The following is a 27741-nucleotide window of genomic DNA, read 5'->3' as shown; positions in this document are numbered from 1 at the left end:
TAAAAACCGCACAATCATGTTTGTAGTTAGATCTAATAAGTGTCTGTGCTTGCATAACGAGGAGAGTTCAGTTTGGCTCAACTTTATTATACGTGAATTATGTTGTAAGTAATCTCTGAAATGGTATAACGTGTACGGCCAGGGTTTATTTTGTTATGCTTTGGAATATTTCATTGTTTAACTGTTGATTTATGATTAATGCGTGTTTAACATGCAAAATAATGCTGTATTCCTAGGAGCTCTGGGGAAAAAGGAGGATACAGCAGAGTCTCAGACCTCCTTCTCTCTAGCAGAGAGACAGTGTTAGCTATGCAGTTAAGAAAAAACAGCTAAGGGGAAGTTAGTTCTTTGCTGAGCAGGTATTTAAATGAAGCATGTCCATCCGGAAGCTCAGATTTTCTGACAGAGCTCCGTAGCCTGTTGAAAGTATATCAAATCACTATGTTATCATTTAATTTCATAAAAGAGCAGGTGACAGGTGACTTTTGGCTCCATTGTGTGGATGGTCCCAAGCACTTGACATACTCAGAAAGGTCAGAGTCCCCAAGTTTAATGTCTTAGATATAGAAAAAGAGATTATAAGGATTTTACCCATTTGTATGAACTTTAAAATGCCACAGAACATCTCAGAGGCGATACCTTAGATATCATTTAAGTAGAAACAGACAAATAGAACCAGATGTTTAAATGTGGTGTTATACTTGAGATGAATCAAAAACACATGTTTTGCCCCTTTACCAAACTTTCTCATGAATCATTCGAGTTTCAAATCATCTAGTGCACTGTTCTTCCTCCTATAGTTTTCCGTAGGACAGCCTCAAGTAATACAGTCAGTAATAACCGTGAATTTTTAATGAACACTCTGTTAAGCCAGTTTTCTTTTTGGTTGTTAGGAACTTGGACTTTCTTAAGCCATGGAAAACTAGTCAGAGTTTATTTCATAGAATGTAAAAGTAGGTCTTCTACCTCTGTTACAAATAATAATAATCATAAATTTATACCCCACAGGTTTCTCTTGTCTTGAAATTATAATTCCGTTGGAGATATTGGGAAATTATGTCTAATGGGAAGACTCTGGACGTTGCCACAGATCATTCATATCAGTAAATTGTATATACATATGTATTGAGTTGGCCAAAAAGTTCATTCAGGTTTTTCCGTAATATGGTAGGAAAAACCTGAATGAACTTTTTGACCGACCCAGTATTTCTTTTTAACATAAACTATATTGATGAGGGAGTCTAAATCTTTATTGAGTGCACACGTACAGGCAGGCAAGTGTATCCTTGTTGGGGGGTGGGATTGGGCTTAGCTATTTCACTCCCAAAGTCTGCTTTGGTAGCATCCCAAATGCCACTGTTTGTATAATGGAAGCCCACTTATTTTGCTTTTGAAGTAGGATTATCTGTTGCATCTGGGCTGCACATGAGATGTCACAGGAAGGAATGAGATGATGTTGCGGAACCTGATTAAGCATCAGAATGTTCTCTTACTAGGTGTGATGTTTATAAATTGTATAAAGTATTTAATAAAAATGTTATAAGTTTTTAAAACTTGGGGAGGAGATTGCTTAAGTTTCTTCTATGAATGGTCATTCACTTAGCAGACCAGTTCACAAAAATTGATTTGACCAATAATATAGTTACATTACAATGACTTGCAAAAGTAGAATATAATGCTGTTATTTTTTTACTAAGATAGGATGGAAAAAATACATTTAAATGTCTCAAATTTTTCTTAAAGAGACAGAAGACCTTGTCTAACCTGATCGAAGGTTCTGACCATTTGACAAAAGTGGGAACTGGCTTTAGGACACAGATAATGCCTAATTTTCCAAATCAGTGGTCTGTGCCCCTAATTCATACATACAGATTGACATGTTAACATAGGTGGCACAATAGGTTGCGGGTGATATGCAATTCCTAACTGGTAGTTTGTATTTGTTATTCCCTTTCTATTCCACCTGGAAAGTATATCCAAATGCAAATGAGTCAGAATGACATTGTGATGGGAGTATCCTTGAATCTGATTTCTCTTATGGTTGCAAAGAAAGAGTATTTTTAATGGTAGTGTAACCATTATAGTCAATTCAAAATATCTTGGTAAGTTCTTGAGATTTGCAGGTTCACAGGACCCTGGTTAATACTTGGTCTCTGAATTAACATACACTGATGTTGGAAGTGGCAAAGGGAAGCTTACTTAGAAACCAGCTGGGAGAGAAGGGAAGGGAAAAGTGGTGGAGACTGGAGAGATGGCAAGCTGAGATTTCCTACTTTTTCATTCATTACTAGTATGTTTTCCTTTATATCATTGAACATAGTTGTATGTTTGTGTCTGATAATTCCAGCCTCTGGGTTATCTTAGAGTTGACACCATTGATTGTCTTTTCCCTTGAGAATAGGTCACATTTATACATGTTATGCTGCAGGAGACCCTGCCTCCTGATATATTCATCCAAAGAATATTGATATTTTTCTTTTAGCAGACAGTTAACTTGATTGGACAAAAAGTGAAAACCGTTTGGCCTGTTAGAAGTGGCAGCTCAAGTCTTCATTAGAGCCCCTTGTGTCTTTAGCTAAGATGTTTTGGATCTGTTACACACATGGGTTAGGGGTTACCAGAGGCTTGGACAGAGTTTGTATGCAGAATTCAGGGCTCTCCTTCTCTAGCGCTTCCCTTTCCAGGATTCTTTCTCCATTTCTCGTGGCTCTGGATGCCAAGACTTTGTCCTCTTTTTAGTTAGGCCAAAAAATATTGCAGGCTTTCTCTCAGACTTTTAGCTTCCACATGGCAACTGTGATCTGCTCTCAGGGTAAAGTCCTAAAAAGCAGAAAAATGACACTCTGTCGGTTTCTTGTTGAAAATTTCAACTCACCTCCTAAATCTGTCTGCTTTTATTTACTCTCCAGAATCTTCAGGTAGTTGTTTGCTTCTGTTTTGTCCAGAGTTTATAATTGTTATCTGCAAAGGGGGTTGGTCTATTAGGAGGTCACAGCTCCATACTGGAGATGTGATCTCTTCAGTGGAGATTTGTATTTTGAACTGATGGCACCATTTCTTGGGCAGAGATGTAAGTCATGGATATTTATGTTAGGAATTGCCTCTTAGCTGTTGTTAAAATTCAGATAAGTTAGGTATCTTTAGGTACAGTACCTTATGTGGTCCAAGTGTTTAAAAAAAGGGGGGGGGGGTGGTGGTGAGGCCCTTGAATGGGAGTCAGAATGCTTGAGTTCCACTCCTGGGCTTGATAATAATTAGCAATCTAATTATTATAATTATCAATCAGTATGTTATAATTATCTTATTATTATAAGTAGCTAATTATTATAATTAGCAAGCCGTGTGAGTCCTTGGCCTGTAGGATGATATCCTATAAGCTGCTAATCATCTAATATAAACATCTTGAAGTCTCAGAGTTAATTCACTTCATAGGATTCAAAGGATTGTTTTTTTATTGAGGTATAGTTGTTTTACAGTGTGTTAGTTTCTACTGTACAGTGAAGTGGAGTTCTCTGTGCTATGCAGCAGGTTCTTATTAGTTATCTGTTTTATACATATTAGTGTATGTAGGATTCAAAGGATTAATGTCCTAACCTGGGTGGGGAAAAGGTGTGTTCATATGGTACTGATAATATTTTTTCTTTTTATCTCAGATTCTCTCTGCCCTGACTTTCCTTTATGCCTCAGTTCTTCCTGGGCACATCATTCAAAACCACTAAGAAAAATAAAATCAGAACAGAGAAGGGGAGGGATAAATTAGGAGTTTGGGATTAACATATACAAACTACTATGTATAAAATAGATAATCAACAAGAGCTTACTGTATGACACAGGGAACTATACTCAGTATTTGGTAATAACCTATATGGGAAAAGAATCTGAAAAAGAATGAATATATATATATGTATAACTGAATCACTTTGCTGTATACCTGAAACTAACACAACATTGTAAATCAACTCTACTCCAGTATAAAATAAAAATTAAATTAAAAATAAATAAAATGGAAAAAATCCACTAACTGAAAAGAATATTTTTAATCTAACATGTCACATTTAAAATGCATTTTTGTTTCTCTCTTAGGAAGAAGTGCTGCAAAGGATATAAATTTGTCCTCGGACAATGCATCCCAGAAGGTACGTAATATAAATAATTATGTCTTCTCACCTTATTTAAGACTAATAACCAGAGGTCTATAAAGTTCAGATGTACACAGAACGTATGTGTGTTAACTGTGCATGCATGTGTGATTTCTCTCTTTTCTTGGCTTTTAATTCTTCTGATGCCAATTTGGTTACATATGGCAGGCTCTAGCTAAATCATTACACAGCATATACACATATATTGAGTAATTCTTATATTTCAGGTTTTGTGTCATAGAGGCTGTAATTCCCTAATCAGCATCTCATGCACAGTTAGAACACAGCCATTCTCCCCAGCCTCTCTACCTACTTTTCATCTGCTAAACCTGAAGCCCCTTCACATGATCATCAGCAAACACTGCCTAGCCCAGCGCTGAAGAGACAGAGTGATGTAAGATGTGGGCCCAGCCCTCAAGCTGGAAGACAGCATGTGGATGGCATGGAATCAGAGAGACTTGGATTTTAATCATGCTTCCACATTGCTGTAATCTATTTGGGCTGCTATAACAAAAATACCTTAGACTGTGTAGAGGCTGGGAAGTCCAAGACCAAGGCACTGGAAAGTCCAATGTCTGGTGAGCGCTTCCTGGTTCATAGACAGCCATCTTCTTGTTGCGTCTTCACATGGTAGAAGGGGCAGGGGAACTCTCTGGAGTCCCTTATATAAGGGCATTAATCCCATGTATGATGGCTTCACCTTCATGATCTAATAATCTCCCAAAGGTCCCCACCTAATACCATCACATTGGGGTTTAGGATTTCAACATATGAATTTCAGAAGGACACAAACATTCAGTCCATAACACACATCCTGCTAGCTATGACCTTGGGCACATGATTTTCTAAACCTCAGTCTTTGCAGAAAGTGTTAGTACTTGACTCATGTGGTGGTTTTAAGAGTATTGCTGCATGTAAAGTACTTGGAACAGAGGCTGGCTCTTATTAAGTGCTTGATAACTGGTGGTTGCTGTTATTATTAACAACATAGTAGAGCCACGCATATTGCAGAGAAGGCACATAGCCCCAGAGACCAGGGCGGTCAGAGATGGTCTCAAGAAGGAGAGGAGATTGGGGCTAGGTTATGAGGAAGGCTGCCCAGGACTGAGGCAAGTAGGAAGAAGAGAACTGCAAAGGATTCCAGGCAGAGCGCTGATACAGAAAACACCAAGAACTGTTGGAAGAGCATGAGATTGGTTTGCCCGGGGCTGGGCTGGGCTGGGGGCAGGTGAATAGGTAATGTGAAATAGTTTTCTTCACTGTTGGCCAAGAATCCAGGTCTCTCTAGAGGACTTGGAGCCCAGCCCAGCTAATTATGTTGCATTATCTCATAGGGAGCAATTTCTTTATCAGTTAGAGATAAATGAACCCTTCTTGTTTACTGCTCTCTTTTGCAGGAGAGTTCATTAAAGCATAGCTGTCAACTCTGAGAAAGCTGCTTTAGGAAGGCTGGTTAAGAAATGTCTTCACATACGCTGGTTTATGTGTGTCTCTCCAAGACAGAATTTCTCACTGCCAACTAGTTCTATTAGAGCTTGGTGGGAAAAAAAAAAACCCACAAAGGTCAAAATGATTGCATTCTTTTATAAGCCAGCTTTTCTCAGCCACCAGCTGAGCCCTTTATGTTTCAATCTGGCAGATAAGGAAAGAAAATTCAGTTTCGGCCCATGGATTTAAGATCCCAGTTAAAGACCTTGGCCAACCTGATTAAAAACACATTACATGGATACCACATGCTTAGAGTTTCTTTAAATGATAGGTGTTGCGGTTTCAAACTTCTAAGCCTAAAACCAGACTCCCTCACCCTGCAGTAAGACGATATCAGCACCTAGGATTAATGTAACTTAGAACTGAGTATTTCCAGGAAAAGTGGTCCCAAGTGCTGAAAGTTGCTTTGTCGTAACTAACTCTCTGTTCTGTGGCTTTTCACTAGAATACTTTTTAAAGTTGATTTGTTTTCCTCTATGGGAATAAGTCAATGTGTGTTTGTTTGTGTTTATAACTGGAGGTATCTTTAATCATAAAGGTTTCTGTTACCCAAGAATGCAAAGTATAGGATTTCAGAGAAGATGATGTATTAGTCACGATTCTGCAGAGAAACAGATTTCAGGAACTGGCTCGCGAGATTGTAGAGGCAGGCAAGTCCAGAGTCTGCAGAGTAGGCCAGCAGGCTAGATACTTCGAGAAGAATTATAATTTGAGCCTGAAGGCCATCTGCTGGCAAAATTCCCTCTTTATCAATGGAGGGCCACCTTTTTTTTTTGTTTAGGCCTCCTCACCATATGGAGGGCAATCTGCTTTACGCAACATCTACTGCCTTAAATGTGAATCTCATCAAAAACAAATAAAAAATCTCCACAGAAACTTCTAGAAAAATGGCTGGATTTTTGGGTACTGTGACCTAGCCAAGTTAACACTTAAAATTAGCCATCACAGGTAGGAAAAAGAGACCAGAATTTCTAAACAAATACGCTAGTGAGTAGAAGCTGCACTTTAGGAGTGTTGTTGGCTCATATTTCTTTAAATCCAGTGTCAGCAACCTGTGGCCTGTGGGCCGCATCTGGCCCACCGCCTGTGTTTGTAAATAAAGCTTTATTGAAACACAGACAAACCCATTCACTTAAATATTGTCTATGGCTGCTTTTGCCCCACAACAGCAGAGTTGAGTAGTCACAACAAAGGCCTGCAAAGCCAAAGTGTTACCTGGCCCATTTACAGAAAAAAGTTTGCCAACCCCTGCCATAAGTGTTTTCTACATTGGCCAGGGGATAGGGTAATCGGATTTGTTCTAGTTCAACAATTACTAATTGAGCATAAACTGTAGGAAAAGAATAGTGCTGGTTACTCCAGGGGTCACAGTTCCTGTCAGATATCCAAGCGATCATAAGAACTAGTAGTAAAAGAAGCTGAAAAGTAGGCACAGCTTTTCCTAGGTGTCAGGTGCTGTGCTTAATGCATCACCCAATTTAATCTTCCTAGAAGCACCATGAAGCTGGTCTTATTGTTATCCCTATTTTACAGGTAAGGAAGTTGAGGCTTAAAGACCTCAAGATCACAGACAGAGAGGCAGAGTGGGGAGGGTAGGCTCCAGACCCTGTGCTCTTCAGCGTCCTGCTTCATGCCTCCTAGAATAGAGCCTGGTGCAGAGAAGGCATTCAGCAGATACGGCAGAGCAGGGTCAAGTCCTGTGGGGACTGGTGGGATGTGGAAACTAAACTCTGTTGAGGACTTCAAGGAAGGCTTCTTAAAGAAGTGACCTTTCATTGGCACTTGAGAAACTAGGTAGGGTATCAACAGTAATAAAGTGCTGAGAGTAAGAGTGGAGGGGTTGATTGGACATTATAAAGGGTGAAACAGAATAAACAAAAGTGTGAAGATAAGCCATAGATATGACAAGGGATGATGGGGAAGAGCGTGTATTCATTATTGAAGTGTAAGGAATTCATAAGTAAGTCTTAAGGTTGGAAGTATAGTCTCAAGTATAGTCTAGAATTTCTAAACAAATACACTAGTGAGTAGAAGCTGCAATTTAGAAGTGTTGGGGATAGAAGAGCAGACCTCAAATGCAATAATGTTGATGAGAATAGAGTTTACAGGCTTTTTGAGAAAGGTGGTGACACTCACAGAGCTATGCTTTCAGAATATTACTGGCCTGACAGTGTTACATAGAGTGGATTTATGGGGGAAGAATCTTGAGGTGAGGATTTACAAGGGAAGTTCTGAAGATCTGAATTAGAATGGTGCCAGGAGAAATAGGGCGGGTGAAAATAGAGAAAAGGTAGAGATAAAGCTACATGGCAGAAAGCTGGTAGTTTCTGGGAAACCCGTGTCAACAATGGAACGTTGAATAAAGTAACTAACATTGCTACCTCCAGAAACCCCACAAAGTAGGGCGGGGGGAGGTGTGTTGTGGAGTGCGGGGCGGGGTTCACAAAAGACATACAAACCCACAAAAACAAAGAAAAGAGAGGACAAGATAACAGCAACAAAATTTTGGAATCTGGAGAAGAGAGAGGTGTAACTTAGCAGAATGGGAAAGGTGAATCGTTAACCAGCACCTGGGTAAATGAAGGAGCAACCGAATTTATACCAAAGCAAATAACAATCGGAAAAACTAAAAGTCTCCAGAAACAGAGGCACTGGAAAGTGAAAAGTAATGTCAGCACAGAAGGATTGACTGAAAATCTGTTTAAGAAGAAGTCAGACTCCCAGAACTTGTCTTCCACTCTACAGAGACAGAGTACTGCCCCTTCCAAGACCAAGCACAAGACCAGAGATGTATTCTTTACCCGGAGGCTCTTGGGACTGGTGCCAGTCAGAGATGAAGGCAGGGCTGATACTGAAAATGGAAGGATTTAGTAAAGGATTGGTTATACATTAAACGTTGAAATACTCAGCCTTCTTCTTCACTTGAGTTCCAAAAGTTCCTGAATTTACTGTCAGGCAAGGACTTGGCAATGTCTCCTCTGGACATTCTGGACAATTCAGGAAAAAGTCCTAAAGAAACTGACATTGAAATGCACCAGCCAAATCATTTAAAGCCTACCACATGCAAAGAGCTTCTATTTAGCTGACTTTATAGCCTTCTATTCAATATTTAGCTAATTTTATAGCTTCACTTCTATTTAGCTATAAATTTTTTATATTTTAGCTATTCTGTGTAACCATGAATCAATTACAGCAGAAGTCCAGACAGGAAAAAAGGATCACCAGTCATTGGAGGAAACTCTATAACAAGAAACATACAGGAAAAAAAGAGTCTTAGAGAAAACACCACACAGAAAGAAGAAAACTTCAAAGTGACTACCATTTATATATCTATGAGATACAAAATGGTATAGCATCCACGGGACCAGAACATGGTGTTATTAAAAAAGCACATTTAAAGAAGAAATAAGGAATCCTTGGAAATTAAAAACATGATAAAATGAGAACAGGAAAAAGGTTGGGAGATGAGATTGAGAAACTGTCTCAGGAACTAGAGCAAAGGATCAAAGAAATAAAAAATAGTAAAAGAAAACTATGAGAATATTAGAGGACCAGTCCAGGGGAGGCAACATCCAAATAAGTAAGATCTCCACACAGAACAGAGGAAGAAGACAGGAAATCATTAAAGACACAATTCAAGAAAATTCTCTAGAATTGAAGGATATGAATTACTAGATTAAAAGAGCCTACCAAAAACTGAAGTGGTCCCACATAAAGATATCATTGTGAAATGTAAGTACCCTGGGGCAAAAAGAAAATACTAACATTTTTCAAAGAGGAAAAGAGATTTGAAAGATCAAGAATTAGAATCTTACAGGACTTATCTATAGCAAGACTGAAAGCTAGAAGACAAGGGAGCAGTTCCTTCAAAATTTTGAACTAGTTTTCCGAACCCAGAATTATATACCAAACTAGCCATAAGGGTTGAGAAAAAGACATTTTTAGGCACGCGTGATTTCAAAACTTTTAAATCCCTTAAGACCTTTCTCAGTCTCTCTCCCCTCCCACCTTGCTCCCACTCCCAGCCCTATTCTCAGTATTTAGTAAGCCAGCAGCTGACAAGGCAGAAATGTGGTTTCCAGAGCCCCAGTCACAAAGTAGCTCGTAGAAGAGGGGTTTGAAGCTAAGAGAGAAAATTCATAACTGCACCCTCCAAATATACAAAACTATTATTTTTATTAAAGTATAGTTGATATTCAATTTTGTTAGTTTCAGCTGTACAGCAAAGTGATTGAGATATATATGTATGTATACTTTTTTTTTCAGATTCTTTTCCATTGTAGGTTATTACAAAATACTGAATATAGTTCCCTCTGCTATACAGTAAGCTCATGTTGTTTATTTTATATATAGATAAAATATAAATCTGTTAATAAAATATATTAATTATATAACAGATTAATATATTAATCTGTTAATAAAATATTTTTCTGTTAATCCCATACTCCAAATTTTTCCCTCCCCTTCTTTACCTTTTGGTAACAATAAGTTTGTCTTCTATGTCTGAGTCTGTTTCCATTTTGTAAATAAATTCATTTGTATTATTTTTTAGATTCCACACATAAGTGATATATATTTGTCTTTGACTTATTTCACTTAGTATGATATTCTCTAGCTCCATGCATGTTGTTGCAGATGGCATTATTTCATTCTTTTTAGTGGCTGAGTAATAATCCGTTGTATATATGTGCCACATCTTCTTTATCCATTCATCTGTTGATGGATATTTACATTTCTTCCATGTCTTGGTTATTGTAAATAGTGGTGCAGTGAACATTGGGGTGCATGTAGTACTAGATAATTATTTTAATTCCAGGAAAAAGAAAAGGGTCTTCAAGAAAGAATAGGGAATTAGAGTATACTTCCAGGCTCAGCAAAAAAATAGCTTTTATATTATCATGATGGTGCCAACACTGAAGAGTTAGCAAACCAAAATTTCAGTGTAATGACAGGGGGACGATGGAGGGAGGAGAAAGCGTGGACGTAGTTGGGGAAACAGTGATAAGCCTGTGAAGGCATCTCATCCATGGCTGGAAATCCGTTGAGAGTTCTTAGCACACAGAGGAGGAGGAAGCAATGCAAGCTGACTGTTTATAGACACAGAGGTGAATCAGAAAAGACTCAGCCAGAAGAGTTAGAAGTGGTACTTCAAGGGATCTGGAATGGGGGAGGACAACAGGGCTGCTGTTTCTCAAAACAGATCTTAGCATAACAGTCAACAGGGGACTCCCGACTCCCCCCCCATCCCACCCCCACCCCCCGGCAGCTGCTGGATGAGGGCTAGAGCTGGCCAAGCAGGGCATCCCACAGCCAATCACAGCTGAGATCTTGCTCTTGCACAAAAAGAGCATAGAACATGGGCTGCCTGGAGGCGATGCTTAGTTGAAGAAAACGCGCTTGACCAGGGACACACACAGGCAAAGCAGGCCTGGAGTCACATCTGTGGAGAGGAGTATTTAGCAAGGGCGGCCTTCCAGGTCATCATGAGTTTGGCGTGATTCTTGTCTCACTGACCCCGCCTGCTTCAGGGGCTGACAGCCCACCCATTTCACCTTTGTATGCAGCAGAGCAGAACGAGGCTCGCTCTGTGTCCAGGGGTAGTTTATCTGTCAGCACCTGGGGGAGATAGTGCAGTGATTAATGAGATGCTCGGTCTAGTCTGGAAGTAAATGCTCAGTCTGAGCTCCTGACTTAGAGCCAAAGTCCCTTCAGAGGCTCATTAAATATCAGTTTGTTTGTAAGGACTGAGAAAATAAGAGATGCCCTGATTCTTGCTGAATAATACAGCATCCTCCCCAATTTGCAGAGACTTCGAGCTGGAACGAGATCTCTAGCCATCTGACCTTACCCAACCACTTCTCAGCATGAAGAACCGACCCCCTCCCACCCCGTCTGCATGCCTACAGCACACAGAGACATCAGTCAGCCTCCCTCACACTCCTCCCAGCCTGCCTGACTCCCAGCACCTACCCCCCCCCCACCCCCAATGTTATGACACCAACACCCATCACCAGGGCTGGCTGTTCTTTTGTATTCAGCTGGAAGGAATTCTGTCTCTACAGCAGCTGGTGAAAAAGAGGAAACAGGCCCCCAGGTAATTGGGCAGACCCTGGCCATCTAAAGCATCTTTGTTCTCTGGATGAGTGACAAAGATCAACGAGCAAATTGCACACTATAAAAGGGTGAATTGTGTGCTTTAATAAAGCTATTTGAAATGAAAATAGGAAAGGCAGCAAGAGAGAAACACAGTGACTCTTGACCATGGGGGAAATCCTTGAGTAGATTAATTTTTAGAAAGGATAAACATGAAAGTTTAATATCTATAAATTGACCCTTTTAAAATTATATGTGTCCAAGTACCCACAGGAAAATCTCCTTTTACCCCAGGGATTGCGTATTTTGGTTTGAAGATCTTTGAGCTAGTGAATGTATTTGAGGTTGCTTTCATGTAGTAAGTAAGCGCATTCTTTTTACATAGATTGTGCCAATCAACAAACCATTATTAAAGTTTGTAATGATGCTCTTATAGAAAGGGGGAAAAAAAGCATGATGAGATGACGCAGGGGAAAGTCACTAGTGATATTTACATTTACCATTGAGATGCTGAGCACTCGGTTACCCATGGCAGCACTCCTGGAAGACGCCCCATGACCTGAAGAGTTCATTCCTTCTACACATAGCCAGTCACACCACAGTTCCCCTTGAGCTGAGTGCAGCCCAGGAAGTCTGCTCCCTATTGGGGCTGGGTGGCCCCTGCCTCCGTCTAGTGAATGACTGTGGTTGATTTGAGCTCACACTTTTCTTTTTCAGATTATGATGTGTGTGCTGAGGCTCCCTGTGAACAGCAGTGCACAGATAACTTCGGCCGAGTGCTGTGTACATGTTACCCAGGATACCGATATGACCGGGAGAGGCACCGGAGGCGGGAGAAGCCGTACTGCCTGGGTGCGTTGGTGATGCAAGATATTTCCCAGGCCATGAAGGATGTGCCAGATTCCAATGATTCTGTTGAACATCCTTCATCAGTGGGGACTAGCTCTCAGGAGCCACTTTGATCCGTCCCCTTGCATCCTGACACTTGGTGGATGGAGTTGGGTTGGTATTAATACTACTCTAGGGGTCACTGCCTTTCACCATGATTATTGAAACAAATGATGACCAAGGGATTCTTCAGGGAGTGGATACCAGTCAGCTCCCAATTGGCAGTGAGACATAAGAGCAGGAGATGGGGAATGTTATCAAATGAAGACTAGAATAAGGTAAAACAGAATATAAGTGGGCAGAAATGTGACAGTGCAGGAAAATGAAACAAGAATAATCCTTTTCTCAGAAGATGACCCGGAAGAGAGACTCGGAAAGAGGAGGTGTCCATATAGCAGACAGGCTGGAAATGACTCAGAGGGGGCTGAAGCCAGCCCCCAGGCACAGCTGAGCAAAGCCAGCACTGTCCATTGCCACCAGCTTGCTCCACACTCACTGGGCTTCCCAGCCCTGCACTTCTGTGGTGTCTGAGGCAGGTTTATGGTCATTGGCCCCTGGAGCTGCTTGTATCAAAGTGTGCTCAGTCCGTGGCTAAACTGTCTCAGAAACATCCAAGCTTATCACTTAACAACAACAACAACAAAAAAAGGTTCCTGGCCTCCCCTCCAGACTCTGCGGGTGGATGCAGAAGTCTGCATTTGCACAAGTGCACAGTGAAGTTTGAGGATCAGCTCAAAAATGAACTGAGGAGCCTGCAGGGGGGCCTGGGTAGAAAATAAACCAGCTGTGATGAGCAGCCCCCTTCTCCGCCTCAGGGGGGCTCTGGAGAGCACCATTTAAGAGAAGTTCTAGATGTTAGGTCTCCTGGCTTCTTCCCAGCAGCACCTGGGATGGCATCCCCCCCACTGACAAAGAATGGACTTGAGACCACCAAGAGAAAGGAGGGGGACCCATGGGCTCTCCCATGGGTACACCTGTCTGTACCACGATCTGAGGTCCCAGGTGCCAGGGCTCTGATTTCAGACATGGTAGCTCTGGTACCCAGTTCTTTTCTTTGGGGGCAGGGGAGGTTTGAGGACCAGCAACGCTAGCATTTGGCTAAGAGTTCCCCCTATTTCTCTCTCCTTTCAACCTCGTCCTGCCTCCTGAGGACAGTAGAGGCAGCCTTGCCCTTAGGTTTAGGGCAGGGGCACGTGGACACAGATGGTCAGCCTGAGGAATTGCAGAGGCGCTGCCAGCTGTGTCATCCTAGTCTACAGGCGACACAGCGTGAACTGACAGGGGAACATCCAGGTGACCACGTACCCAGGGCTGCCAGAGGTGGGTCCCAGGTAGCTTGTCCAGGGAGCGGCTGCGACATTGTCAGCATCCTGGAACACAGGGCTGGGTCTGTTCCCCAGCCACTTGTGTAGCCTGGGGCTGTGTGAACTGACCGACGCCCGGCATCTTCAGCCAGTGAGCAGGAAAGGGGTTTGGGCCTCCCTCTCTCTCCCTGCTGGGAGACAGTTTTGTTCTCACCCATTCGGTAGAGGAGCAAGTCTGTGATGTGTTGCGGTTCACGGGGACTCTCACTGGTTACTTGTTTGATGGTGTCGTGGCTCATTTCCACCGCTCAGGAGGCATCTGTTTGGGTCATGGATGGGGCTGAAATTTCCTGGGGAAAGCTCTCTCCATTAGACCCATTATGACTATTTTCTTTTATCAGAAGTGGCTTTTCCAAGATCTCCTCACTGGGAAGGAGCCTTTCCCAGTGGCCTTAGGTCACCATCATGCTGTTAGGAACTTCCGGACGTAAAGGGACCGTAAAAACCCTCGGCACACTAGGGTCTTTGCAGGAAATCATTTCTACAATGGTCGTTTTCCAAAATGTGTTGGCATCCGTCATCTCATTTCCTCTTCCAAGGAGCCCTGCGGAGTATTTAGGGCAGGCTCCACTGCCGTGTCCTATAGTGAGAACTTCGGAGGCTAGCAGTGCCTGTGCCAAGCCACGTGACTCGGAACCCCATCACTGATCAGTGTGGTGCCACTGCCTGACGTGCTCCTGTCCTGGTGGCCCCCGTCTCTAGCTTCCTGCTTTATTCCGGGCTTTGGTGACAGAGGTCTGGCAGGGTGTCCTTTGCAGACATTAACAGAAGGGCCAAGCCTAAGGTCACCTGTTGTGTTGGAGGTGCTCTCTCTGAAACTGCCTGAGCATTGTTTGCCTTTGGTTCAAACCCAGATATCGACGAGTGTGCCACCAGCAACGAGACGCTGTGTGCGCACATCTGCGTCAACACCCTGGGCAGCTACCGCTGTGCGTGCCGGGAGGGCTACATCCAGGAGGACGACGGGAGGACGTGCACCAAGGGGGACAAGTACCCCAGCGACACTGGTGAGTGGGGCAAGTAAAATTATCCCCCTCGGTGGGTGGGTGGGTGGATGGATGGGTGAGTAGGTGGGTAGGTGGGTGGGTGTGTGGACGGGTGGACGGATGGATGGATAGGTGGGTAGGTGGGTGGGTGTGTGGACGGATGGGTGGATGGATGGATGGGTGAGTAGGTGGGTAGGTGGGTGGGTGGGTGGACGGATGGACGGATGGGTGAGTAGGTGGGTAGGTGGTTGGGTGGGTGGACGGATGGATGGATGGATGGATGGGTGAGTAGGTGGGTAGGTGGGTGTGTGTGTGGACGGACGGATGGATGGATGGATGGGTGGGTAGGTGGGTGGGTGTGTGGACGGATGGACAGATGGGTGGGTAGGTGGGTGGGTGGGTGGATGGATGGATGGATGGGTGAGTAGGTGGGAAGGTGGGTGGGTGTGTGGATGGATAGGCAGGCAAGCACTTGGGAAGCCAATAGGGTTCCTCAGGAAGCAACAGGCAGAAAGGGGCATTTGTATAAATGGTCGGTGGGATCTGGGTAAGACAAAGGAAGGATATAAGGTCAAACTTCTAGAGACCTAGTGAAAGTGATGCCTGTTAGCAGCAAGGCTTGTGAGCTGGTTTTGCACTGGGGGAAGCTCTGCACCGAGCACGGAGGTGGTGTGCTCGTGGACGGATCCGTAGAACTTAGTTACAAGCTGAGACCAAACTAGGAAGAGCAGAGATGAGACCAGAAACACTAGGCTCTCTCAAAGAAAAAAAACAAACAAGAAACCAGGCTGAATAAGAACATGAAACACTTCCGTGGAAGGCAGCAATCCACGTCGGTGCCACTGGAAGTATAGCCTGTGGCCCTGTGCCAGCCTGTGGCCCTGTGCCTGCCGGTGGGCTGTTATTTGGTTCATGATCGGGTGAAAACAAAAATTGAGAGTGTTGAGAAACACTTTTTTATTGTATTTAGCAAGCCCAGTCCACCCTGATGTGGAGAACTTTTAGAAGCTGGGCTTCGCAGAGTTTGAGAAGCCGATTTACGTTATTTGGGCCAGATTCAACTGAGAAGCCTGATCACGTAGGGTTGTGATCAGCTGGAATGTTGGGTCATTGCCTTATTTAGGTGTGGAGGGGAGAGAGGGGGGTGGGAGGAGCCTTTGCACTCCTGTATCCAACCCTTGTAGGCCAGGAAGCTGCTGTCATCTTCCCAAGCTCAGAGCTCGGCTCTGCCTCCTCAGGAGGGAAAGTGGCAGGAATGCTGTCGTCTGTCAGGAGAGGTTAGCTGGGCCTGGGCCATCTCTGGGTGGGGAGGGGGTTCCTAGGGCAAATCCTCTCTACCAAGAAATGCAGAGAAGTGAAAGGACCAGAGCTGCAGGGCGCTCTGGAGATAGTGATTCTTCCATGTAAGCTGAGATTCCAAAAGGGATGGGAGCCTGTTGCCATTAGCGGAGGACAGCAAACAGCTGGGGACCAGCTGCCTCACATGGAGAAACTACAAAGCAAAATCCTGAAGAGCAAGCAAGTGGGAGTCATGAGGAAGCCACCTTACATTAGAAGTAATGTGGAAGGTCTGCTTGCACTCCGCTCAGGATTGGTCAATTTGGGGGTCATTGGAGTGACTCAGAGGGCTTAGTGTGACACTTTTTAAAGCCTGAAGCATGTAGGGCCAGGATGCCCAGAGGTGCTGAAAAGCAGGGACAAACAGTCTTTGGGGCATTTTTCAGACATTTTCAAAATATTTTTTTCAGGGCATTTTTTCATGATTACTCAGAATTAAAAAATCACTTTTGTCCCATGGTGGAGAAGGTTTGGGGGAGGGAGGATGTGTAACTTACCTCTTAGATTATGGCCTTCGCTGAAAGGAAGAATCTCGTTGAAAAATGAGGTGCAGGCTTTTAGCCGTTGATATATTCGTATGTGGGCTGACTTGAGAGTTAGCCAAAAAGAAAGCAGCTTTCTAATTTTTCGTTTTGGAATTGGATTTCCAGCTTTGTTCTGAGCCGGGACGCCCGTGGGCTTGGACTGAGGGGTCCTCAACCTGGTAACCCTGTTGTGTCTTTGCCTCACATTTCTATTCAGGTGAAATCCCGTTTCCCTGGCGTGAAGGGCAGCCTTGAGCAATCCAGTCTAGAGGCATCTATCAGAGGTGGTAGCAATGGCTGCTGAGTGTCAGGGTAGGGTTAGAGGCTGGGGAATCTCCGAATAGTAGGAACCAGGCCGCTCGTGAGCACTTCCCACCTGCTGGGTAGAGTAGTCTGTCCAGACCCAACCTTAACTAGCAGAGACCACAGAAGTCAGATGGGCTTTCCAGAGCCTAGGGGAAGATTTTGCACACTGAATCTCCTTGTTCTTTGGTCTCAAGTGGCCTCCACATCTTGTAGTAATTCCTAGGTTCTCCACCCTCATCCCTCTGAAGTCACCCTGCTTACTGTGTGGTACCCCAGGGATGGGTCGGAGCCAGAGGCAGTGACAAGGTGGGCTTTGGTGGGAGGTGCTCACCTCCTGCCTTACTCTTGGGCAGTGTGGACCCAGAGAGGAGCCCAGCTCAGGGGCCAGGGCATGGGGAGGTCTCAGTGCAGGTCTGAAATGAGCAGTCTCTTGTGCTGAATCGGTCCTGGGACCACACTCCTCTGTTTCCTTTCCTGAGAGATGGATTCTACTTCTTTAAAAATATCCAAGCACACAAAAAGTCTCAGTATAAGAGGTCAAGAATTTACATCATGATCAGTTTGACTTCTAAGGCTGAGAATCCAGTAAAAAAATCTGAGCAGTCTTAAATATTGATAGGTTTTGCACCTTCTCTGCTATTACTTTCATTTAAAGACGTATTTTATCAACCATTTATTACAGCATTTGCCCACATTGTCTTCTCTAGGACTTTGGGGGTCCTGGGAGGTGTTAATTAGCCTTTCTTTGGAAGGTTCCGTGTTGAGATGTTCAGGGCAGAGTGCATTACAGCACCCACTTCTGCAGGACTCATGATGTGAGTGCATTAAAAGCTCTAACGTTGCTATTTAAAAATGTTCATTTTGATTAAAACTGCACTTCCTAAAATTATTTTCTGAAGAAACACTTATATGCATCTCACAGATGACGGTGGGCTGAAAAATGCAGCTTGGAAAATTCTAACGTATTAGCATCAAAGAGCTGAGCCCTGGGGCCCAAGCTTGATAAGTCATCTGGTCGACTTTCAGGCGAGGATGTCCTCACCAGATGAAGCAGCCAAAGTCCAGGGGGTGTAGGTGGGGGGGGGGGGGGGGTAGTTGACTGCAGACTACAGAGCATCTAATGAGTGAAAAACAGCCAATACTCTTCCATTCTGCCCTGCAGAGAGAGCATTTGTTCCTCTTACAGTGCTTTAAATGGGCAATGTCCTTCTATTTAATCAGTAAGAACTGTCTCGTGGTTATAACACTGAGCTTTATTGTAACACCACAACTCACTGCACAGATGAGCTTAGGCTTTGAATTCTCTCCTGTTTGTCCTCTCACCTTATCTTCCACCAAACATCACAGCTACAAATAGATTTTTTTTAGGGGTGGGGCACACGGTGCGGCATGTGGGATCTTAATTCCTCAACCAGGGCTCGAACCCATGTCCCCTGCATTGGAAGTGCAGAGTCTTAACCACTGGACCACCAGGGAGGTCCCCAAATAGTTTTAAAAACTAAAACAGCCCCACTGTCTGCTGTGTTCCACTACCACGTCCCCGGCAGCAGCATTCTAGAAGAATTTCTCTATTTAATTTTCAGTGACTGGTCTCTACTGAATTCACGACGTAGGCACAGAGGACTCAAGTTTGGTTTTAGTGTTAAGAAAAACATTCCACCACCGGTAACCAAGGACGTCATGGGGTAGGGACTGAGGGGAGTAATTCATACCCATAATTAAAATTACGGGAAAGGACAGGCACATTCTATGCCTTGAACGTTAGAATCATTACTCAAGTGATGGGTTGCTGAGAAGGTGGGGGGCTGGCTTTGATGGTTTGGGCAACAAAAGCAAGCATCCTGGACTCATCTCTTCAGCGGCTGTGATGCAATGGAAAGTTCCTTGGCTTGGAAGTTAGGAGACCTGGTAGCCAGAGCTGCTTCAGTATTTACAGCTGGGTGTCATTGCACAGCTCTCCAGACCTCAGTTTCCTCCCCTGTAGACACAAGGTTGTTGGACTAGGTGAGCTCTGAAGGCCCTTTTACCATCACAGATCTTTTTTCACAATTTGGTGTGATTTAGCAGCAGTAAAAGTAGCCTAAGTCCTACCATCCCCATGAGTCCCAGAGCAGTTTACATTTATTTGTCCTTTATCTAAGTGAGTGTCAAAGGCATGTCTGGCCTCAGCACCTTCTAAACCGAGAACTTTACCTACAGTATCTAAAAGATGAATAATTAACATGCAGTTATGCAGCTCAGCAGTAAGGAAAGTTGGGGGCCAGACCAGCCCTACACCTGGAACATCAGAGGCAGCCGTGCACTTTCATCTGTTTTGGATTAATTAATAAGCCCAATATTTCATCACAGTCATTTTTTTTTTGACAAGATGATGATTGAGTATAAACACGTGATCTAAATCCCCCTTCTCCCACCTTTTTAAAAAAAGAAAAAAAAACTTTACATTGTCTGGTGTCTGTAATGTTATAGTCAGAGGAATTTAAAATCGAACACAATCTCAGCTCATTATTCAGAAAGCAAGTGGACAGCAGAAGGGCTGGCCTCTGCCCGTGGAATGGTGGTCATGCGCCCATGGGCGTGGTGACACAAGCCGTCCGGCTGGTGGGCAGGAATGGCAAGCTCTGTCACTTCCATTTTTTTGTCTTTGCAAATATGTGCCTGGAGCCAGTGTAGTCACCCCAGGGCGTCTGTAGCGCGCCGACGCAGAGACGAATTAAGGACATATTGGCTCCGTAGTAATTAGCTTTCTGGTCTCTATTTTTCAACTTTTGTTTCTTTTCTGATAAAGTGACCGTGACCCCCCAGCATCCCTTATTACAGGGACGGCCAGGTGTTTCATATAACTTTCAAGCTCCACTAATCCATAGATGAGCTGTTCTCAACCTGGGGAGTTTTAAATAGGCTGATACCGTTCCCTTGTTGTGACTCCCAGATGGATGGGGTGCAGCGCGGTCAGCAGGAATTTTAAACCCCCGCCACCGCCCCAAGTGGTTGTAATGTGCCACCAGGGTTGAGCACTACCGCCAGGGCACAAATCTGCACAATCAACTTTTAAAACCAAATGTGCTTGGTGACTCTGCCCATACGAAATACGTCGAGGCCATTCTTTAGTTTTTCTAAGGTTGTTGACTATTACTAATATGGTATCTTAGGAATTCTATGTCTAGTGCTTACAATGCATAGCCTCCTCAACGTCCGTAAAAATTAGAGCTACACGCCCCCCTGTGGCTAGTCCATAATATTGCACCTTTAAAATCTGAACGCGTTGGAGAATAAGTGATGCCTCACTTAACATGGTCATGGTCACAGTCAGAGACGCATGACCACATCATTGATGGAGAGGATGGAAAACATGAAAAATCAGAGATGTCTACCCATATTTCTAAACGAATTATTAATGAAGCCTACGCAAGATTGTTTTAGCTCCACATTTGATGTTACTGTATCCTGTACAGGATAGACGAACCCCAATTCAGAATAGATTGCATGCTCTGGGTCTGCGCACACAATTGTTTATCTTTAAACCCTCTGGAAGTTCTTGCCAAAGGATGGTGCACAGAGCCCTCCCCCCATCTGTAATTTTGCAGGGAAGTTAATAAACGACACCAACCACGACAATGGTATTAACATGCCACGTACTAGGCACTGCTCTGGGAATGTTCGGGGGTTATTTCCTTGATGCCTCACAGCAACCACGGGTGATAAGGGTCACTGTCATTTTACCGTTCAAGGAACAGACGCTGTGACTTCCAACCTGAAAGGCACGAAGTGGCAGCATCGGGATTCAAATCCTGATCATTTGACTCCGCCAGCGCCTATCTCCTTGCTCTGTGGGAGCTTCAAAAGGCTTGTGGACAAAGTTACCCTTGTTCTCTGTGTTTTGATAATTCCACAAAGGGTCAGGAAACAGGCCAGGGATTTTCAGGTGACGGGTCCCTCAGCAGAGCTGCTTCCCTGGAGCAGTGACTGTTGAACTTGCACGTGCTTCGGTGACGGAGGTCCTGATGGAACGATGCACCACGGCCCACTCCCGGGATTTTGGATTTCTGAGAACGGCTACCCGTAGGCTGCTGCTGCTGCTGGTCTAGTGATCACACTGAGAATCATTGCCCTGGAGTCCGCCTGGCAGACAGCTCTCAGGTGTCCTGAGCAGAACCCCCAGTCAGAGGCTCACTGCACCCCAACAGTGCCTGATTCAGACCCTGTAAGTGCTCATCCTCTGCACACAGCATTCTGGGAAGCCTAAAGCAAATGACCGTCCTTTGCATCTTTCTTTCCTTATCGGTAAAGGAGGTTGAACTAAAGATGTATTAATTCTAACATTCCATCGTCTAAATGAAACAGAGTCTAGAGCCTGGTGAAGAGGCTTATTATCATGAAAATATCAGGTTGCCTTAATTATACCAATACTTGGTAAGTTCAGCTGAGTATACAAAGGTAGAAATGAACAGATGGGCTTTTAACTCTTGTTCATGGTGGCCTGACTGCCAGCAGGACTGATTAAAAGGAAGGTTAATTTCAGATCATTGAATACGTATCCTCATTTATTTTACACTCTCAATGCCTCACATGGAACCTGGCAAATAGCAGATGCTCCATGATGGCTAAGAGGGAGAGAGGGAAGGATAGATGAATGGGTGGATGGGCAGATGAATGGATGAGAGAGAGAAGTGGGTGTGAAGATGGGATGGATAAGATTGATAGATGGGTTATGGGATGGGATCACATATATTGACCAGTAGATGGGATGGAATAAGTGAATGCTACGTTGGGAGAGATGGATGTCACTCAGCTGTCCTTAAACCTAACACACCTGGTGCCGGGCTTATCTACCTATGCAGGAGTCCGCTGTTCTCTGCCATCAGCACAAAGTTGGGTAAGGTGTCAGTCCTCTACCACCAAGTGTATTCTTGCATCGAAATTCCCTTGGGTCACTATTACGTTGGAGACCATTTAAGTAACTCTGGTTCTCCTCAGAGGAGTTCAAGCTCCATAGGCAAGTGGGGTTGTAAGTGGTACATTAAATAGGGATAAAGAGCCTAAAGGGAACTGCCCAATTTGTAGAAAAAGTATTGGGCTCAAATTCAGGAAACATCAATTCTAAATCCACATCAGTTAATCCCTTCCGGAAGTCACCAAACCCGCTTTCCCTCGTTCTGTTCTATGTGTTAATCCCAGAATCCTTGAAAGTCAGTTTTATCAGGCAAAGGGAATTCACAGGGCTTGGTGGGCCTGAAGACTCTAGGCACCCTCTCCCATTTACTAGAACCCCGCCTTGTGCCAAGAGTTTTACAGGCATCACCCCATTTAATCGTCACAATAGCCCTGTGTTATGGTTGAGGAAACTGGGGCTTATAGAGGTAAGGTAACTTGCCCAAGGTCCCTGAGCTAGTTAGTGACAGCTGGAATATGCACCCTTGACGCTATGACTCTGGAGGTCATGCTCTTAACCATTGCATTTTACCATCTCCAAGCAAAGACCTTTCTCATAACCCAGCTCATTGTAACACAGCTGCGGTGTAAGTGGAACAATCCCCTATGGGTACCAGTTGAGCATGGAGGGTGGGGAGAGGCCGGGGAGGTGGGGAAGCTCCTGGTGGGACAGAATTAGGCTAGAAAGTGAGGATTAACAAGGCAACCCTGTTACGTTGCACACACACGTGGAAGGATTTAAAAAGAGGTTGCCTCTTTCCTAGAGGTTCAAGTGCTTTTCCCAGTCACACGCTGAAAACCTAAGCGACAGGCTGTATATTCGGGCTGTATATTCCCCTGGTCAGGGAGCTCAGATCCCACACGCCATACAGCATGGCCAAAACGGAAAAAAAAAAAAAAAAAGCACATGGGCCCAGAAGCACAAGAAATGACTTGGAAAGACATGTCACTTGTCCCTGGCTACTTTCCAGATCCTAGTGGTTACTACGTGTCACACCAACAGCACACCTGGCCCAACACCAAAGAGCTTCTAAGCTAGGAGAGTTGACACTTGCCTGGGTGTGAGACTGTCCTGCCCCACCCTGACCAAACTGTCACCTTCCCCCTGTCACTTGCTCTGGGCCCACCCCACACAGCTGCCACCTCTTACGAAGACCTGTGGGAGTCTGCACCTGCCCTTTGGTAGCAAATGACCTCAGGTGTCTAGTGTCCCAGCACAGGCTTGTGTGGCCCATTTAGGTGCCAGTAGGATGAGGGCTGTGTGGATACTGGGTCATGTCACCATTTAACTCACCCATTCCTTCGAAAACTATGATTTTACAAAAAGCCCGTGGAGCTCCTGCTGCTCTACCAGTTGGCATTGGGACCCTGCCCCATGCCTGACCCGTTTGGCCCCGGATGGGCATGTCCAGGGTGCCTGGAGCATCTTCCATCTGGCTTTACATCTGCCCAGAGGTCAGTACCCAGTCCCAGTCTGTGACCCTGCCTGGCCTGGCCGTGCCCCCTTTGAACAGCTGGATTATCAGAGGTGATAAAAACAAGCTTTGCGAGCCCTGCATCCAAGCCCCTTTGCCTGGGCTTGGAGGATAATTTACAGCGTGTGAACATTGGCCCTCAGAGAGGAGTGTAAGTCATGTCAGGTTGATAGAGCCTACCTCATGGTAAAAGGACCACGGTTCACTTTTTCACAATGAAAGGGGAAGGTGCTAGGATGCCTAAGTGGAAACAGCTGAGCCCAGAGCAGGGTTGATCCCCCAGGTCCACCTGCCCCAGTCATGCCGTCGGTGACCTGAGAACTGTAAAGTCACCAGCCTGCGTCCCTCGTACGTTTCCACATCAGCTGGTCTGCCTGGAGCTGCTCTTCCTGACACGGTCTCCCTGGGCCTAGATGTCGCCCAGCCTCCCAGGCAAACCCAAGCCCATCTCCTCCCTCAGGGCACGACGAGAAGGCAGAGAATGTGGTGAGAGCTGCCACCTGCTGCGCCACGTGCAAGGAGTTTCACCAGATGAAGCAGACGGTGCTGCAGCTGAAACAGAAGGTACGTGTTAGTCACATAAGATAAAAGGAAGCCTCAGTGGAGGCAAAGTGGAGGAACTTTGGGAACAGTAAGAAAATGTCATCCACAGCCTTGTTGGGTATTCCCTGAGCTTGGTGCCAACTAGATTTGGACTGGGATGCTTTGTCCACCCACCCTCAGAGCTCATTATAGGTCAACAAAACAACAAAGGCAGGGGGGTTGATTAGGTGACTGTTCAAATAGACCACTAGGTACGGACCACATGGCCAAGCAGAGAGGATGAACTGTGATTGGTGTGACTTTATGAAATGAACATCCGAACACATGGCCCTTACATGACTTACATGATTCTAAATAGAGTAGAGTAGAATCATTTGCCTATGTTTCAACAGAGAATATCGAATATCTTCTCTATAAACTTTCATAGCTGGTGGTGAATTTCCATAGCGGCTTTATTTTTCACATTTAAAAGTTACGACCTGTGGTTTCTGGGCTCCGCGTACCTTGGAAAGCAGCTGCTCATATACCTCGTGTTCCCAAGGGTGTGGACTGTCAGAGGCTCCCACACATGCCTGACGGAGCATCCTATTTCTGGTACCATTGTTGTGCTTGGAGTAATGCCCCCGGAATGGATCTAGTGCCCTGAAATCTTAAGCCACTGTCCTGGATCCCGGTCCATGATGTTTATTATACCTAAGGTCACCAGTCTGTCGGCAGCTCAGAAATGGCACTTATGCTGGTAAAACATAAACTTGCTGGTTTGTTTATTTAATTGTTTCCCCTCAAGGCTCTTAGTATATCAAAGAGGTGTATATAATCTGTTTAACTGTGGCATCTAGTTATTGTAGAGGGCAACGGGGTAAGATTAGGCCGTGTCGCTTTTCCGTGTTCCACAAACATGCAGGCAGCCTCTAACGAGATCCACAGCTGCCAGTGAAACAGGCGGTCAATAGGCTGAGAAGATAAATGTCTTTGCAGGCCTCTGGTACATTAGTAGTGAAGATCCAGCAACTTTAACAGCGGCATAGATGTATGTGATGTGCAGATCCCAAATAGCTGTGATCCAATAACGAGACGAGGCAGAAAACCTCCTAAGTATATCAGTATAAATTCAGAGTTATAAATAATAGGCCCCACACAGATATCCTCAGGTTGAACTTGGATTGGTGTTAGTATTTACTGAGTCATCCGAAAAAGGGTCCGTGGAAGAACTTTGCATTTCATAAGCCAGAGGATTCGGGCCTGGGGGAGCAGCTGATGAACGTCTCAAGGCCTAAGGCTCATCTCCATTTTCTTCTCTGGGGAGCTGAGAGCTATGGGGAAGCTCCTTCCAGCCTGAATGATCTTTAGGCTCAGTGCCACTAAGTCTCACTAGTTCAGAAATGTAGTGGCTGATTCAACATCTGGCTTTCCCTTAACCTCCCTGTAGTGTTTTACAATCCATGCAAGAAGAAATGTTACAAAGAAGCTGAAAATTTTATGTTACCCTTAGAGCCCTTGTGGCAGAGCTACACACAGATCCAATGACAGTACTTGTCGGGACTCCAGTAACTCTCATGGGTGGGGGTTGGCCGGGAATTGGTCCGCCTCATCCCAAGTTCTCCTGCAAGGGCACTGTGGCAAGTCTGAGCTAAAGCTGGCATTCAAGGCGCATCACAAGGAGCGACAGACTTTTAAAGGCGCCTCGTAGAACATGTCGCATTCTGCGGTTGATAAAGCAGTTTCATAAGCAGGATGCCGTTTCGTCCTCACTGTGATGGCGATATTGTCAGAGAGGTGCAGTCACCGCCCAAGACGTAGGCCAGACCCTAAAGCCTAGGTCTCCTCCCTTGTGCGCCTGTGCCGGTGTGGGGCTTGTCAGTTGACTTTTAACTTCCTCTCACTACTGCTGATGCCATCTGTTGTGTTCCGAAAAGAACCTGGGACAGCTGCCCAAAGAAACATTGGCTCAGAAGTAAGGTACCGGGTGTCCTGGACTGTGGCCAACCCCACAGTATAAAACGGTCTGCAGACATGTTGAACGACGCCATGAGTGTACAGTCAGCAAAATCCCAGCTGTGGGAAAGTCTACAGGGCCAATGCCCTGGGTTCTTCAGTGGGTAGATTCTAAGAAAAACGAAAACCGAAGCAGCGACCTGCAGGTTGAAAGCAGCTTAAAAGACGTACTGTTTTTTCAAGTGGGCAAGACCCTGTGGTTTACCGTAGTGTCTAGGCCTGCAAAGTTGGGTTTGATAAATTATTTTTTAAAGCACAGAAAGTGATTAAAACCAGAATAGTAGTTACGTTGCGGGGAGGGAGAAGGCTGTGATTGGGTCAAGACATGTGGACGAAGTTCTGATTTTTTTTTTTTTTTTGCTGCACTTCACAGCATGTGGAATCTTAGTTCCCCAACCAGGGATCAAACCTGTGCCCCCTGCAGTGGCAGCACAGAGTCTTAACCACTGGACCGCCAGGGAAGTCCCTGACCAAATTCTGATTTTTGACTTAGGTGTTCATTAAAAGGGTGTTTGCCTTATAATAATTTGCTAAGATGTAGATTTGTTTCATGGTTTCTGTGCTTTCATTTCCCAGTAAAGAAGTTTTTGGAAATGGTGTGCAGATCCCAGTACCTTCAACCTCTGCAATTTCTTCTGTGGTTTGGGAAGGGGAAGGAAAAAAAAAAAAATAGATGATTTGGCTAAAAAGGGAGTTTGGGGAATAGATAAAATACCCATCATTTAACTTGCAGAGGGAGGTCTCTGTCCCATCAGAGCACTGAAGAAAAATCTGAGCCACGGAGGCAGTTTTTAATTTACTATTTTTTTTACTGATACGAAGAAATTTTTTATTTTTTTCAGGTATGACTTTTTTATTGAAATAGTTGATTTACAGTGCTATATTGGTTTCAGGTGTTCAACATAGTGATTCAATATTTTTATAGTTTATACTCCATTTTAAATTATTATGAAATACTGGCTGCTTTCCCTGTGCTGTACAATATATCCTTACAGCTTATTTATTTTATACATAGTAGTTTGTACCTCTTAGTCCCCTCCCCCTATTCTGTTTTTCCCCCACTTCCCTTTCCCTGGTGGTAACCACTGGTTTTTTTCTTCATATCTGGGAGTTTGTTTCCATTTTGTTATATTCATTTGTTTTATATTTTAGGTTCCCTGTATAAGTGATAACATATTTGTCTTTCTCTGTCTGACTTATTTTATTTAGCATAATGGCCTCCAAGTCCATCTATGTTGCTGCAAGTGGCAAAACTTCATTCTTTTTTATAATATAAAAATTTTTATAATATAAAAATTTTATATACAAAAGTGCTAACTCAAAAAGATACATGCACCCCGATGTTCATAGCAGCGTTATTTACAATAGCCAATGGAAGCACCCTAAATGTCCATCAACAGACTAATGGATAAGGAAGATGGGCTGTATATATACACGATGGAAGGAATGAGTTTTTAACAAGGCCCTTATGCTCCTGCAGCAGGGGCTTCTGAGTTCAGCACAGCACTGCTGTTGAGGAAGTGTGAGTGTTTGCTGAACACCTGCTGTGGCCTGTGATGGGCTGGGAGATGACAGATGATGAGAAAGTACAGAATCAAGTCCTGTCTTAAGTACGCTTCCTGTCTTAGCTGGGAAACCAAGCCCGCAGTGGAGTCAGCCTACAGTGGCCG

The 27741-nt window shown here is 44.4% G+C and overlaps 1 protein-coding gene across 2 annotated transcripts in view; it reads left to right on the top strand.

The window, feature by feature from the left end:
- CCBE1 (collagen and calcium binding EGF domains 1) overlaps positions 1–27741 on the top strand; it is a 228949-nt gene that overhangs the window by 185282 nt on the left and 15926 nt on the right. For both annotated transcript variants that reach the window (XM_057698847.1, XM_057698849.1), the window contains exons 3-6: positions 4084–4136; positions 12438–12572; positions 14827–14979; positions 23994–24097. In XM_057698847.1, coding sequence (XP_057554830.1) covers positions 4084–4136; positions 12438–12572; positions 14827–14979; positions 23994–24097 — 445 coding nt within the window. The remainder of the gene's footprint in view (positions 1–4083; positions 4137–12437; positions 12573–14826; positions 14980–23993; positions 24098–27741) is intronic.

Source organism: Hippopotamus amphibius, chromosome 11, assembly GCF_030028045.1.
Source record: "Hippopotamus amphibius kiboko isolate mHipAmp2 chromosome 11, mHipAmp2.hap2, whole genome shotgun sequence".
In the NCBI taxonomy this organism is placed as follows: Eukaryota; Metazoa; Chordata; class Mammalia; order Artiodactyla; family Hippopotamidae; genus Hippopotamus; species Hippopotamus amphibius.
The sequence above is the reverse complement of the archived record's forward strand: the minus strand, read 5'-3'. Positions and strand labels throughout refer to the sequence as shown.